The sequence below is a fragment of the Pseudochaenichthys georgianus genome, chromosome 17, assembly GCF_902827115.2.
Source record: "Pseudochaenichthys georgianus chromosome 17, fPseGeo1.2, whole genome shotgun sequence".
NCBI lineage: Eukaryota > Metazoa > Chordata > Actinopteri > Perciformes > Channichthyidae > Pseudochaenichthys > Pseudochaenichthys georgianus.
The window spans coordinates 25,509,562-25,524,978 of NC_047519.1; the positions used below are offsets into that span (position 1 = coordinate 25,509,562).

The window sequence follows — 15,417 nt, forward strand, 5'->3', positions numbered from 1 at the left end:
TTATATAGAGTTATAGAATATTTTCATCCTTCATGTTTTTTTAATAATGATTTTTGATTAGACATTCCAAAAAGTCTTGATTAACTATGTGTGTAAAAATTCAAAAAATGAGTCGTAGTTTACCTTAAAGTATCCTAGTATAGTTTGCCATTATTTCTCCAAAAAAGTAATTAGAACAGACCATATATTTTGTCATAAAAAGCCTTACTAAAGTATATAATAAACATACTCATAGTATAGTATGTCTTACAAAAGTAATACTATTGTATGTCTTAAAAATTGTATTATGTAAATATGTCGTTACAAAAATATAAGGAGCGTACACATTTCATTAGACATGTCATAAAATGTTATTTTTTTATAATAGTATAAATGCAATAAAAATTGTCTTTAAAAAGTTTCCCATAAAAAAGCCATACTGAAGTATGCATTAAAAAGAGATATGATGGCGCCTGGGTAGCGCAAAAAGTAGCATCGCCGCATGTCGCAACCCCTCCTTCGCTCTTTCCAGTCAAAATTTCTATCTTCTCAGGGGAGAAATGTCTAAACAAAAAAGTCCTTTCGTTTCTCATAAAAAGGTCATAGCATTGTATGTTGTATCATGGCTATTGTGACAACACCCCTCTGTGAAGAAAGCAGTGCTATGTGCAACCACATGATGAATCTAGCAGTGGTTCTCACAAACTCACCTGTAGAGTGTAATTGGCCTTCTTACTGATTAAATGATTGATAAACTTGGCAGTGTGCTGGAAGTGAACCTTTTCTGTGGAGGTAGAGAAGAGATGAGACAACATTAGGTGGTGATCACAGTTAAACAGTTTCACTAACAGCATTATTGAGAAATGTTATAGTTACCGTCAGCAGTTGGGTGAATTATCAAGTACTGCTTCTGCAGGAACAGGCCCGCTTTGTGCGCTAAACTCGCTTTCTGAAGGAAAGACAGAAAATCCCACCATATAATATATATCATACTAACCATCTCAATAATGACCCTTAATACTTCATAGCTTAACAAATTGGGTGTGGGATTTGGATAAGGCAAGGAAACAGTAAAACCTTACCGTATATACTTGGGAATCTGTCTTTGAGCCGAGGTATCGTTCTGAGAATGCAGATGCTGCAATTTAAGAAAGAGGGAAAACAGAGTCAGGAAATGTTTGTATTCGTTCAGCATCTCTTTAACATGTTCATGGTAGAAAAATACGTGGAAGTTATACCATAAAGCTCGAAATCTGTGATGGGGGAGACTGCTGCTCCACACTTAAGTTCGGTAAACTCCTCAGAGCTCAGAAGCAACGTGGCCAAATATCCTCCATAAGCCTGAACAAAGGTAGGGGAGAAACAAAGTCTAATTAATTAATACGTTAGGATGGTAATAATATAATGGTGTGAGCCTCTTTGTGGTGCGTTTTTACCTTTCCATAAACTCCCATTCGACTCTTATCAATATAAGTCTCTTTGGATATGAACCTAAAAGTGAAAGAAAACTGGTCAAACTTGCAATGTTTCGGGAATCAAAAAGGCTTTGTTTTCCGTCATGCTTGCAGTGAAAGCAGGAGTCTGAACCTCAGTGCCTCCATCTGGTCTTTCTCCTCCAGTATTCCCAGTTTCCTCCGGACTTTGTGCAGCAGGTTGGTTCCCTGGAAGCCGCTGCCGTGGCCGTCGAAGCGGATGACGATGGTGCTGAAGCTGCTGACCAGGACCGAGGCCCAGTCCACCCGGAACTGCTCCGACACCATCTGCCCGCCGGGGGTCCCGTCCCTGTGCCAACACCACAGCCAGGTCAGCCATTTTAATGTAAGACACATTTCTCAGAGATTAAAATGAGATGTGAATCATCTTTAAAGGAATACACACATTTTATCTTAGTATTCTTGGTTTCATAACCGGACAAATAGAGGGTTTAGTCAATATCACCATAAGGTGCATTTGAGACTTCCCCATTTCCAAAGAAAATAAGCTGAGATTTTCCATTAAACTTCATATTCATTGTATTAAGTAGATGGTATGTTGTTAGCAATGCATGTTGGTCAAGCTCCCACACTTTTTTATAAATGAACTACAAGCAGACAATGTACATGCAAACAGCAAAAATATACAGGGTGCTGACAGGGTGGACATTTTTGGCTAATGTTAGCATTTGATGAGCACATGGTGGACCTTCAGTTAGCAACATGATTCAGTTAGCAAGGTGACTATGTACTGTTTAACACAACATTGTACAAATAGGTGTAAAGGGAACACAACAGCTACAAGGAAATACAATAATTAGCTTGCTGAGTAACAGAATCCAATTCACCACAACCTTATCCTTACAATGTTCACAATGAAGAATCTAATCCAGCATATTAAATGATGTTATATTATGACACTGTCTTAAGCATTATGGGAAATGTATGATCCAGATTTTTTAGATATTGACCCAAACTCTGGATATCCACATTTTTTAATTATTCTGTCCTTAATAAGACTCCTGTGATTCCCCTACATTTAAATGTGTGAAATATTAAACTGCTGCAGTATCCTTTTTGAACAACGATGAAAGTAAATCATAGTTAATGCACTCAAGTGTTGATAATATTCTTCGTACTGTTTCACTGATATGTCTTTGTGATAAAACAGCAGGCGTACTCATACTCACACTAGCAGCAGTAAGGGGTAATGGGCTGTTTCTACAAATCCAGCTGGCTTCAGGATCTGCATCGTCAGAGCTACAGCAGATAAGACACGGTTACCGGATCTTATAATACATGATGAGTGGCTGTCAGGATGTACTCATAGTAAATCGTGTATTCGCTAATTCAACATGAGTACGTACTGTAGTCGTCTATGGTGATGGTCTTGTTATCCACTATGGGCATCTGCATGTTGTTGTATGTGTCGTTTACTCTCTCGTTTGTCTCCACGTCAAACACCTCTGCGGATTAAAAAATGTCCTTTGTTCAAATCTCTCTTTCACAAATCTTTTCATCACTCAAAACAATCATACAATTCAATAGAGTTTGCTGTGCGTGGTGAAGTTGGAGGACAACACTCACTCTGTTTATCCTCAGTTCTATAGATAGCCACACTGGGTATATTTGGACCTACATGGAACAATTCAGGGAAACACCGTTAGCAGGAATAGGAATACAGTAATAGAAGTTCATTTGCATGCAACAAAAGGCTCAAATGTCACAAAAGTAATCAAGCCTCTGAAACCCAGTCCTTTTCTGCAATCCCTGCATCGGAAACCCTGTCTCATGTTAAACAGCTTCAACAGTTAATAATCTACTTCCATCCCACCAGGAAATGGCTTATTATTTCACAATGGTGCTGCTCTCCAAAGATCCAATTAATAAAGAAAGCCACTGGCACTTTTTGGAGTTAGCCTCCTGAACAAATCAGCTTCCATAAAAATGGTATTGTTGTGCCCCTGCGATGAAGCCACAAGGGCAGAAAACCTAAAACAATGACAGTGTACCTCCAAGGAATATCTAGAAAACAATAACAAAGTCTATTTTTATATGACAAATAGTAAGAAGGACACTGTCAGCATGACTGTTGGCATGCAGACAGACAATACATTTCGCTCTGTGGCTGATCGGAGGGATCCCGCAGTGGTTTGGTTTTATCTGCTCATGTCTAGCTCGATACAAGCTCTCAACCTGACGAGGAGCCCTGATTCAGTTACGCTTTTTACTGAGTATGGCTCTCTGCAGACTCTCATCCTCAGGAGTGCTGCAGTGTAAAAGGCTCTCAGACTGCAGTTATAAAAATAATCTTCACTCAAGAGATTCAAGGTCAAGGATGCTCACCTTTACAGTTGAGTAAGAAGTACCGCATGTTGTGACTGAATGAAACGTCCACATAGCCGCAATTGGACTCACAGGACAGGCAGCAGCGGTTGAACGGAGGGATCGTGTCGGCGCTGTGGGATGGCACTGAGTGAGTATCATTAACAGCACTTGGAGAAAAACACAGAAGCTGTAAGAAAATCTGACCTGTACAAGTGCCGTCGTTTGGGGTCGTCTTCTGTGCTTAGGAAGTATCTGGAAAACATCAGAACATGAGCATCAAATAACAGAAAAACCACGACACGATGCCGGCGGTTTAAAAAACATCTGAATGTCTTACATGAGGTTCCTTTCATGATTGTAGGCCAGGATGCTGGTGACGTCCCAGTCTCCGGAGGTCAGAGACTGAAGGATGTCTGTGCTCGTGTTCGACTAGAAGACAGTGAAGGGCCGTTAAACACACTGTACCAAACCTTCAACACAGATATTATAAGGGTCTTTCATTACCATAGTGGTGGACATAGAGATGTGGAAGAACTTTCCTCTCCCACCCTGAGGGATTGCTCTGGTGAAGAAGAATTTGTGTCCGTCGTGGGAGAAGAGCGGAGCTTCATTCTGCAGAGAGGGTGCAAAAACATCTGTATGTGTCCCAAAACATGCCTGCTGGGCTTTTGCATTTCCTGTTTACAAGCTCAGACACACAAAGTAAAAACTACACACGACCACAGAGGAACAATGTTCCCATCACGCACCTGTCTGTGCAACCAGCTCTCACTCTCATCCTCATGTTTCTGTATAACAAACAAAACAACAAGAGTATAATTGAAGATGATGACATTTTCCTGAATCCAAATTACATACGAATTACAGATATTGTTATGTTAATGTGCTCAGCCTTAAGACTGGTCCCTCTTATGGAAGATAAGATGAATCAAAAGTATGATATTTTGAGAAATACACGGCAAAAAAAGAGTATTTTCAACATTAAACGGAGAGAAGTATTTCCCTAAAATGATGAACAATTCATAATAAAAACAGAATTTACACTTCAGTTAAAAAAAAAAAAGTTAAATCATTTTCAAAAACCGCGGGGAAGATTAATCTTTAGAAAACGTTAACAAAGAAGGACTAGAAAGCAAATTTGTTAGGGATTATTTTCTGTGATGTTGGTGCTCTAGCAGCAGCAGAACGGTGTTTATGGGATTGACTCGAAATAAACCGCGTGTTCACCGTAATGAAAGGAACATGTCAAACAGAGCAGTGTTGTTTCTCATGTAGGTGTTTTTGGGCAACAATAGATGTCTGGGTACAAAGGAATAAGCCATGTCAAGAGGAGGCTTCACCTTAATGCAGACTCCAGTGGTAGCCTCACACAGAGTCAGGATGGAGTTGTTCTGGCCTCTGTTCAGCCAGTTGACAGCCAGTTTAGTGCTGGTGGCCCATTTCACCATGGTGATATAATACTCCCTCCTGGAAAACAAGAAAGTGAGAATGCATGTCCGGCGCTGACGACCTCTGTCTTAGCTTCCCTAAAGGTCCCCTATTATACTGTTTTTCATCAATATATTATAGGTCTCAGATCAAATAAGGAGCCACTCCCCACGCCCCTCTGGGAGGTATTTGGTTAAAAAAAACAAAATGGTGCTCTAGGAGGAGATTCACGTGATAAGGTGGGGGGAGGGGTTACCTTGGTTGGTGATTGGCTAATGGTTACACAAGCCAAAAAAATCGTTATGACATCATAAAGTGGCCAAAATCTGATCAGCTCATTTTCAGACAGGTTTTTATATAAATGGATCAGGACAAAAAGAGAGAGAATCTTTTTTCCTGAAACTTTCAGAATCTCTACACAGAGGGGACACATGTTTATGTTTAACAGACAAGAAACAGTGTATTTTGCATAATGGGTGACCTTTAAATGGGCAGTTTAACCCAGAATCAAAAATACATATTTATCCTTTTACCTGTATTGCTATTTATCAATCTAGATTGTTTTGGTGTAAGTGGCAGAGATAACGACCGTAGAGGTGTCTACTTTCTTTGAATTCTTTATTTGGAGTCACATAGTATTGATAACACAGTTTGATTGACAGCTCATTCTATTAACTGACCCACAAATAGCTAATTAAATAACAGACAATAAAGTAAAAATAAATTACTAATGATAACTTCTCTCCATATTAACGGCCACATACAGTAGTTCCATTATATTCCAGAGACACTAAATAGCCCTCCAGGTAAAGGAAAACTCATGTTTGGAGTTTGATGATGAACTACCCCCTTTAGGAAAATGCTCCAGGACTATTTTTGTTGCTTGTTACCTCAGACACAATGAGGAAGGGTTGTGCTGCCACTCACCCGATGCGGGGGTCATCAGGTTTCTTCATCACCACGGTGTGCAGGGGCCCGTTGAGGCTCACCACTGACAGGTGCACCACAGGGTTCTCCTCCCCAGCCTGCAGGCCAACAGAAAACCAGATAGGTCAGACTGGATTTCACTTCAAGATAGTGATGAATTGTCTTTCCGTCATCTTCAGAGTTAAACAAGTTCTACCCATCAAAGTCCCTTATGCATAACAACAAGGAAGTGAATATTTAAAGCTCCAATTAGGCTGCGGCCCCACGAGGACGAAAACGGCTAAACGCATAGGATTAACGCAAACGCAATCGCAAACGGCTTCCGTCCACATGCAATAATTATCCGGATAGTGTCTGCCCACACGAGACCGCTCCGTTTAGCTCCAACCGCTGGAGAAGCTGCAGTACATATGCAGGAGCCTCTACGTGGCGCTGTAACTTCCTCCACAAAAGCAGCGAAGAAGCATGGTTGTCATGGTTGCCCTTCTGTGTATTCTCCGCGGTGGGGGCCGAGGGAACCGGGCAGAGTTTTTCGCCAGCCAGCGTGTATTAAAGTTGAAATCTTCCGGACAAAATTATAAAAGTGCCGGTCAAAGGTCTTCTTTGTTATTTATTGAGCTTTAAAACAAATGAATAACGACTCTATATAATATAATGATAAAATACACGGAGCCTCTCTTTTTCCTCCCTCTCTTCGGACAGCGCCAGTGTCTGTCTCATGCAGCAGTTCATCCAGTAATCAGTGACCCGGCCGACTGTAAACATAAACATATTTATAACTAGTTTAGGGAGTTTGAGAGGTAATTAAAATAGCTAAGGGTGATGATCTGACTTGAAGTGTGTGTTTTGCTGCAGAGGGAGGAGCTGCAGGTGAGCAGAGCTGCGTGTCTCCATCCTGTCAGATTAGATTTCACTCGCGAGAGAAAGATAAATAATCTGAATTCAGGGTGCAGTTTACTTTGACGTGGGGGTGAGCAGCAGAGGTGGGGAGAGGCGGGGCTATTGCCTCATCATTATTACTGTAGATGTTGCACAAACAACTGTAGCATGGTCAATAGCGTCCGGAGCACGATAGCAACTCTGCGATCCGCCATTGTTGTTGTTGTTGGTGGCGAAACACTTCAGCACTGGCGCGGGGTAAACGGAGGTGAGCAGAAGAGGTGGGGAGAGGCGGGGCTATTGCGCAATCACTATCAGTGATCTGAAAATGTCTGTATAGGGCGCACACACGGAGCTGTTTGACCCCCCAGAGAGTGGCGTATGCATTTCTATCCACCTTGGGACCCGTTGTCGTTTCCTCAGTCGTTTAGTGCCATATTCGGTCGTCCTCGTGTGGCCGAACGGTCTATATGACACTAAACAGTAACGCAAACGACCGAATTCGTCCTCGTGGGGCCGCAGCCTTAGTGATCTTTGGCTTCTGACAACGGAAACCAGTTGTGCACACGTATCGTCACCTTGTCTATTGATACGGTGATGTTGTTAGCATACAGTGGCTAATGTACACATCCATCAGCCTCAGTGAGGGTATAGTGTAGTTATTAGCATACATTCAGGTCCCAGAGGTGACCACCATCTTCTCTCAAATACAATCAACCAGTGATGTCTAAAAAACTCTGTCAGCTGTTAAAACACACTTGATATAATACCGGTAGTTAATATTACGTAGATGTTGTGTTTTTCTTATTTTATTGGCATCTGGCATCAGGCTCAGAGATAGAGTGGCTGCGTTTTAGGCAGCTAAGGAATAGCTTCACTTCAAATGTCAAAAGTGCAAAGTCGAAGTACTATTTGTCAGTTACCACAGAAAACCTAAATAATCCTAGGAAATCTTGGAAAGCAATAAAATCGATATCCACCAGTGAGATCCGTAATGAGCTACCTCCGTGCCTTACCACAGCATCTGGCACTATATCGGACAGGGCTACTATGCTAAATTGCTTTAATGAGCATTTTGTGTCCTGTGGCTCTCTATTTGATTCTGTCACTAACTCTGCTTCTGTGAACACCACAATCCGTGCCTCTGAACAATGTGGTCTGGAAAACCCTTTCAGTTTTACTCCTTTTACTGTCAATGTTGTTCATGAAGCCTTATCTAAGCTAGATCCTAGGAAACCGGCTGGCCCGGACAACTTAGAACCTTTCTTTTTAAAGATAGCTGCAGATTTTATTGCTCCACCTCTTACTTCTCTTTTTAACCTCTTCCTCAGCACAAATACAACTCCAAAAGTATGGAAGTCTGCTTATGTCTTGCCTTTGCTAAAAGGAGGGGAGGCAACTATTTTAAATAACTATAGGCCAATCTCTAAATTGTCAGTTCTGGCGAAGGTGCTCGAACGACTTGTGAGTGAACAGGTAAAGGAGTTTTTATGTACAAATGACATCCTGTCTAAACATCAGTCAGGCTTCAGAAAGAAACACAGCACCATCACTGCGACAATGAAAGTGGTAAATGACATTACTAGTATTTTAGATAATAAGCAGAGTTGTGTAGCTCTGTTTATTGACTAAGCGTTTGACACCGTTGATCATCACATTTTAAAGCAGAGGCTACTCAGTATTGGCATATCCAGCCTTGCAGTGGGGTGGTTTGTGAACTACCTCTCTGAAAGGTCCCAATGTGTTCATTTAGATGGACTGTCTTCTGAGTGGTTAAACATTTCTAATGGTGTACCACAAGGTTCTGTTTTAGGACCACTTTTATTCTCCATATATATTAACAGCGTAGGTGATAATGTGGATGAAGCTACTTTACATTTTTATGCGGATGATACTGTGATGTACTGTGCAGTCCGTCCATTAAAGAGGCTGGTGTTAAATTACAGGCTGTTTTTAACACTATTCAGACTCAGCTCTCTGAATTAAAGCTTCTTTTAAATGTGGATAAAACCAAGGTAATGCTCTTTTCAAAAGCAGAAAAGACACCAGAGCCTGTTTTTGATATTGTAACTACGCAAGGAACAAAACTTGAAGTTGTTGCCTGTTACAAATACCTTGGTATCTGGCTTGATGATTGTCTTACTTTTAAACTTCAGGTCACTAATCTGCTTAAAAAGCTGAGGGTTAGGCTAGGTTTCTTCTACAGGAACAAGTCCTGTTTCTCATTTGAAGCCAGGAAAAGGCTAGTCACTGTGACCTTTTTACCTGTGCTGGACTATGGTGATTTGATATATATGAATGCACCTGCCCATTGCCTGGAAAAGTTAGATGCTGCGTATCACAGTGCTCTGAGATTTGTTACTAACTGTAAAGCACTTACTCATCACTGTACCCTGTATGCCAAGGCAGGTCTGCCTTCACTAACTGTACGGAGGCTCAGTCACGTTCATCTAGCCATGTTGGGTAAACTACCTTTTTATATCTGCTCTCTGATCTCTCGACGAATTGAAAGTACGTATTGCCTGAGATCTCATGATGTTGTTTTATTAAATGTGCCAAGTGCTAGGACTGTCTTAGGGAAGAAAGCTTTTAGATGTGCAGCTCCACTAAATTGGAACAGTCTGCAAACCTGTTTAAAGCTGAGCACTTTGGTTCCCCTGCATCATTTTAAAACTCGGCTGGGTGACATGCTGTTTGATACTCATGGTACCTAATACTGTAAATAGAGTTTTGTAAACTGTACCCTGTACATTATGTTGTATGTCATCCTTATTGTTGTTCTGTTGTTTTTATGTTATATGTGTAACTAATGTCCTGCAGGTCACCCTTGAACAAGAGATCTTTTGATCTCAAGGGGCTTTCACCTGGTTAAATAAAGGCTACAAACAATCTGCTATTTTAAAGTTATTTTTTGTGTTTTTGTTTATTTAATTTCAATTACATTTAAATGTATTCTTTATGAGATTATTTATCAGAAAAATGCATTTCACTGCCCTTAGTGACATTTTTAAGAAACCCATAAAAATCATAAGTGAAAATCTTTTTAATTGAGCAGAAGACATTGTTTATAGCTGCTTTGAATTAGCTCAGACTAAGAATGAGTGTGAGATGGAGGCTGTAGACCTGCCTTGGGGTAGTGATACTCCAAGGTGGCGGGGTACGGCGATCCTGTGAAGAAGGGAACTTCCATCTTTGGCACCAGCGTGTCGTTGATGGTCATGTAGGCCAGGCGCAGCCCGTCCGGAGACCACCAGTGGGCGATGTGTGTCTGCAGGATCTCCTCTGTAACACACAACAACCAGATCAGACACACACTGTGAGGCATCCATTAAAATGAGATCCATAAAACAAGTGAGATGTTGAACAAAATCAAAGGATGTTTTCATAAGACCAGGCTGAAAAGTCGAATCCATGTAAAAATCAATTTAATTATTTTAACATCCTTACACAACGGTCAACAAACAACAACAAAGGCAAAACTACATCTCAATAAAATGCAATGTCTTACATATAAAGTGTGTGCAGCTCAATTAGCGGCTATACTGTTAGCTGGTGTTTATGAACTCCTTACTCTTGATTAAGACATTTCCAATAGGATACCGTTTAAACAGACACTAGTTGAATTATACAAACATCACAGATGATTTATGGTTATGGCTGAGGAAGAATAAACCAATTACTCATATTACATTTTTGACAGTTTCAACTACAGAAACCAGAAATGTGCATTGCAGTATCTACACCATTTTAATGTAGAGTTGATGCCTGGGAATCTGCAACTGAAAGTGAATATTAATCATTGTAAAACATTATATTACAATAGTCGAGGATTACATTTGCTTTCTTATTTTGGAGCAAAGCAAATTCCGTTGTTTACCATGTGTGGGAAAACATGTATTTTTTTGTTGCATTGTCATTTTTTACGGTATTGAAAATTGCCGTGAAATGTTCTTTGCGAGTGGGCTTTGATTAATTGACAACTTATCTGAGGGAGCTGACATTATGGAAGAAACCAAGACAAAAATAAAGATTCTCTCCTCACAAGAGAAATCATATTATTTTGTTGAGCCTCCCTAATTTCAATTTCAGCAGCTTCCTGATGAGTGATTTTCATCCAGCAGGGGGCAGTAGTGCTCTATGAAAAGAACTTGCAGTACAAACTACTGTACCTACATGTGGAGATTAAAACAACAGTCTTTTCTTGGCAAAAAGGATCAGCTCAACATCAATAGAGTTTATCATTTTGTTATCATTGATGTCTGAGGCTATATTTGTTTTCATATTACAAATGGAAAGTCTTTTGTAACAAGGTCAGACAGCGAGAAGGACATTATTCAGGGAGGTATTTCTACACCTTCCCCCCCCCCATTCTTACTCTAAAAGTGACTATTTGTTTGAGTGCATCAGGATATTCAAGGCATGTGCCGAAAAACATTTGCCAACAAAATGTTCTCTGGAACCCAGCACAACATATCATCTATTTAATCCATTATTTGATGAAGGTCAGAGCACTTAATAAGAGTCCTGGCAAGCTGCTCTTACAAATATAGTGCCTTTTTGGACATTTACCTCAACCAAAGGATTCAATCTGCAGTCCATAAAAGACAAAAATATGAATATTTCCTGTAACAAAATGTACAGTGCCACAAAAACATGGCATGATTGTGTGTTTCATGCACTCGGACACTGTCAGTGTTGGGTGCCACAGTCTTCTGTGCATGATAACACACAGCTGTCTTAACATCCATCAGCTGGGGAGATACACACACAGACTGAAACCCAAATAGATAAGTAGTATACACATGAACTACCATGTTGCTTTTTTATTAAAGTATATTTCTTTCATCTCCTCAATCCCCCCAACCTACTGCTCTACAGGAAACATCAAGAATCCTCCCAACTTTAATGACTTCCCTGTCTTTAATCTCCTGATCAAAGTTAGAGCTCACACACGTTGATGCGTTTCTCTGACTAATTACATTTTATCAAAGACTCACTGATATTTATTCTTATCAGCATTGTTCAAACCTTAAATGACTTTATTTTGAATGTTAAAAAAAAAATCTGCACAGTATACTGTTCCTTTAGTGAACTAAGCAAAAAGCTAATTCATGAATAAAAGTCCCTTTCTGGCACATGTAAAGGTTTTATGCCATTATGTGGACATTTAAAGGAATTCAATTTAGAGTTTTTAAGCTCAAGGGGTTAATAAGTACATTGTTTCAGTCAAGGTTAAGGAACTCTGACTGCAGAGGTACCGGAGAGAAGAGGAAGCCTCACCTTAAACCCTTTTTCAGACAAACCTACTGTATCTCAGCTGAATATAGTATCTGTAAAACATTACACCGACCTGTGTCATTTCGGCTTTTGTGAGGCAGTCTATTAAAACCCTGACGAATCCATGAAACACAACAACATTCATGTCGTGTTATGTGCCCACAACAATGAAATAATCCCATTAATGAAAAACCCTATTAGAGTCGACCCTGAAGCCGCTCATGCAGAGTTTCCCTCAATATAATGGGCATTTTGCAATTACATTATACAACTATACTGCAATCCTTATTATAGTAATTTCAATAGTGCCAGAAAAATAAGTCCTCACTTACTAAATAAGAAATCTATGCACTTAATAAATGACTGCACAGTGAGAGGAATCGTCTGAAACATGGCAGCGCGTGTGTGAACAAAGCCATATTCGAGTGGTATGTAATTGCAATGTCAGTTTCACATATGCAGTAATCAGAAAACATCTCATATTAATTTACAAGTTTGCCAGCTTTTGAACATCTGCTTATTGAGATTGCAGCGCCGCAGACATGAATTAATTAAAACTGCCAGAACACAAAGACAAGCTACGGGAAGTCTAGAGAGGGAGGGGCGCTCAAACGTAGCCAGCTGTGCTCTTTCAAATTGAATCATGAACAGAAAACTCACAACACGCCTCCGGGTGGGGGCAGGTGTCACAACACTGAATCCAAATGTGTTTCTAAATGCAGTTGGCTAAATACAGCATATGTGCTAATGCAGGTGGACACACCAGACCAAAGGCTGATCCATTAAAAAGCCTGGAATAAATATCTGTATTGCTCACATGTACAGTATATTCTAAATGGCTGCTTTACAAATCCACAATGAAATCATCCCCTTGAATTTCCTTTCAGATCAAGCACCAAACAGCAAAGCTAGCGACTGCTGAACATAGTGGAACATTCAACATCTAAAGCACCAGGTATTTCCCTCAGAAAACCACAATCAAGGTAGCAACAGAGTTAATAATAGACTTGTGAAATGACTCCAAATTGATGCTAATGCTAAGATATATGCCATATCACCTTAAGGGTAGATAATATATCAGTATAGTTATGCAGCTACTGTATTAAAAACGATATTTCAGATAATATTGTGATTTCAAACGTTCACCCCACCTTATTTGGAATAACGAATACAAGCCAGGACAAATCATCGAAAATCCAACCTCCAAAAGTCAATTTCACGCTCCAAAATCCTGATGGAAGACTTACCAGGGTGAAGAGTGATCCAACAGCTAGATAATGCCCAGGGTTTTGATTAGACATGTTCAATGATCACATGCAAGTTTGGTGCTCAGCTGTCCTTGTACCTTTGGCAATGAAATGTACTTTTAGACTAACTTCAGTTCTGTCAATTCAGAAACTGACAGAAATTCCTACTGTGTCTTCAAACTTTGATGAAAGTCAATTTTTTGCAACACGTAAAGATTGATGTGATATAAATGATGGGCTTTGCAGTGTTTTTTGGAGTTTGTCGTTGTCTTACCCTCGTACAGCCAGTCAGTAAGGCCGTTGAAGACGACTCCCTCTTTACCCGTGGAAACCAGGCGGATCGCTCGGTTATCTACTGTTGATCTGTAGAAGATATTGTTTTCAAATATGAAGATCTGGACAAGGAGAAGCAAAAAGAAGGACCAACATTAGTCTCTGTTTCACTGTATGAAAAATCATTATCTGTACTTCTGTAACCTACAATTCAATTTCCTAAAATGCAAAGGTGCAAGTACATTCTCTCAGCCTCTGCGTCTCACAATTCTCTGTCCATAATACAGTAAGAGCCTTTACCCTAAACCCACATAATGACTTTATCTTAATCCAGATAAACACCCATTCAATGACACTTACAGGCTAATACAGTCTCAGACAACACCTGCCTTAAGCGCTGTATTAAGGGATATTTGCCTCATTACTGCTGGAGCAGGATTCCTCTCAAGCGCAGTATGAAAGATGCCCTACTGGCACACACACACACACACACATTTTGGCCCCTGTGTTTATTGAGACATCATGCTGTCTCCTGAGGGTGGGCGACAGCGGATCTAAGCCGCGGGTTAGGCCTCTGATTTAAGCCGCAACGATGGCATCGCTTGCAGAAATTAAGACACACTGCTGGCAGATAAGTACGTGACACTTCCTCTGTCAATCCCCTCCAGAGTTTGCACTGCTTCACCTGGTGCCAGCATGAGGGAGATGAATGTGGGATTGATTGTTATCTGGAGGACAGGCCGTGTTGGTGTGGCTGGGCTGTCAGCCGGAACCTCTCCAGATAAATGTAAGCCTCAGATCAACGGCATAAGAATCAAAAAAAGAGAAAAACATGGCTGCTTTGGCTCTGATCTATGGCTGCTGTGGAGAAAATCAAAGTTGTATATTGTGGGATCGACATCTGAGAAAAACAGATGAATGCAGCGCTGTGTAAAGCAAAGGAAGCTGGTCGTTGGCAAATGCAGCAAAAGCAGACAAGAAGTAATGGCAGTCATCGGCAGCTTTCAATAAGTTACACCCAAAAACTGAGTGTTTTCATTATCAATAATTATGTCTTCAACAAAGCTGCCTCAAAACCTTGATTACACTTCACATCATTAGCACCAAATGATTAAAAGAGAAGGGTTTTGTCTCCATGTTAAAGGCAGGACCCGTTATAGCGTTTAGTCGTAAATTATGCACTCTGAAAAGCAAAGGGCAACTCTCAACTCATTCAATGCCTTTTCAATATTCAAGGGTGGCGAGATGAAAGTAGCAACATCAAAGATACCTGCGAAGCTCACAAAGCAGGGTTTCTCTTTGTGTGGGAGCGTGTGTTTTCAGTTGTGAAATATTTCAATTTTTCAAGTGGCATATTCATTCGGCTTCATTTTTCTTCTAAATCCACTTCCTTGTTTCACCCCTTCTCCTTCGGGTAATGTTACCTTTGTGTGTGTGTGTGTGTGTGTGTGTGTGTGTGTGTGTGTGTGTGTGTGTGTGTGTGTGTGTGTGTGTGTGTGTGTGTGTGTGTGTGTGTGTGTGTGTGTGTGTGTGTGTGTGTGTGTGTGTGTGTGTGTGTGTGTGTGTGTGTGTGTGTGTGTGTGTTGACCCAGACTCACTGATTGCTC

General features: G+C 40.5%; 1 protein-coding gene across 3 annotated transcripts in view; it reads right to left on the reverse strand.

Moving 5' to 3' along the window:
* Positions 1–15,417, reverse strand: part of LOC117462885 (A-type potassium channel modulatory protein DPP6-like) — a 110,594-nt gene that overhangs the window by 1,261 nt on the left and 93,916 nt on the right. For all 3 annotated transcript variants that reach the window (XM_034105246.2, XM_034105243.2, XM_034105245.2), the window contains exons 8-25: positions 13,812–13,932; positions 10,141–10,295; positions 6,135–6,232; positions 5,120–5,246; positions 4,529–4,567; positions 4,284–4,391; positions 4,117–4,208; positions 3,984–4,031; positions 3,798–3,910; positions 3,039–3,086; positions 2,819–2,917; positions 2,642–2,711; positions 1,567–1,761; positions 1,416–1,470; positions 1,218–1,320; positions 1,062–1,117; positions 856–928; positions 690–763 (exon numbers count right to left, since the gene is read on the reverse strand). In XM_034105246.2, the coding sequence (XP_033961137.1) occupies positions 690–763; positions 856–928; positions 1,062–1,117; positions 1,218–1,320; positions 1,416–1,470; positions 1,567–1,761; positions 2,642–2,711; positions 2,819–2,917; positions 3,039–3,086; positions 3,798–3,910; positions 3,984–4,031; positions 4,117–4,208; positions 4,284–4,391; positions 4,529–4,567; positions 5,120–5,246; positions 6,135–6,232; positions 10,141–10,295; positions 13,812–13,932 (1,674 nt within the window). The remainder of the gene's footprint in view (positions 1–689; positions 764–855; positions 929–1,061; positions 1,118–1,217; positions 1,321–1,415; positions 1,471–1,566; positions 1,762–2,641; positions 2,712–2,818; positions 2,918–3,038; positions 3,087–3,797; positions 3,911–3,983; positions 4,032–4,116; positions 4,209–4,283; positions 4,392–4,528; positions 4,568–5,119; positions 5,247–6,134; positions 6,233–10,140; positions 10,296–13,811; positions 13,933–15,417) is intronic.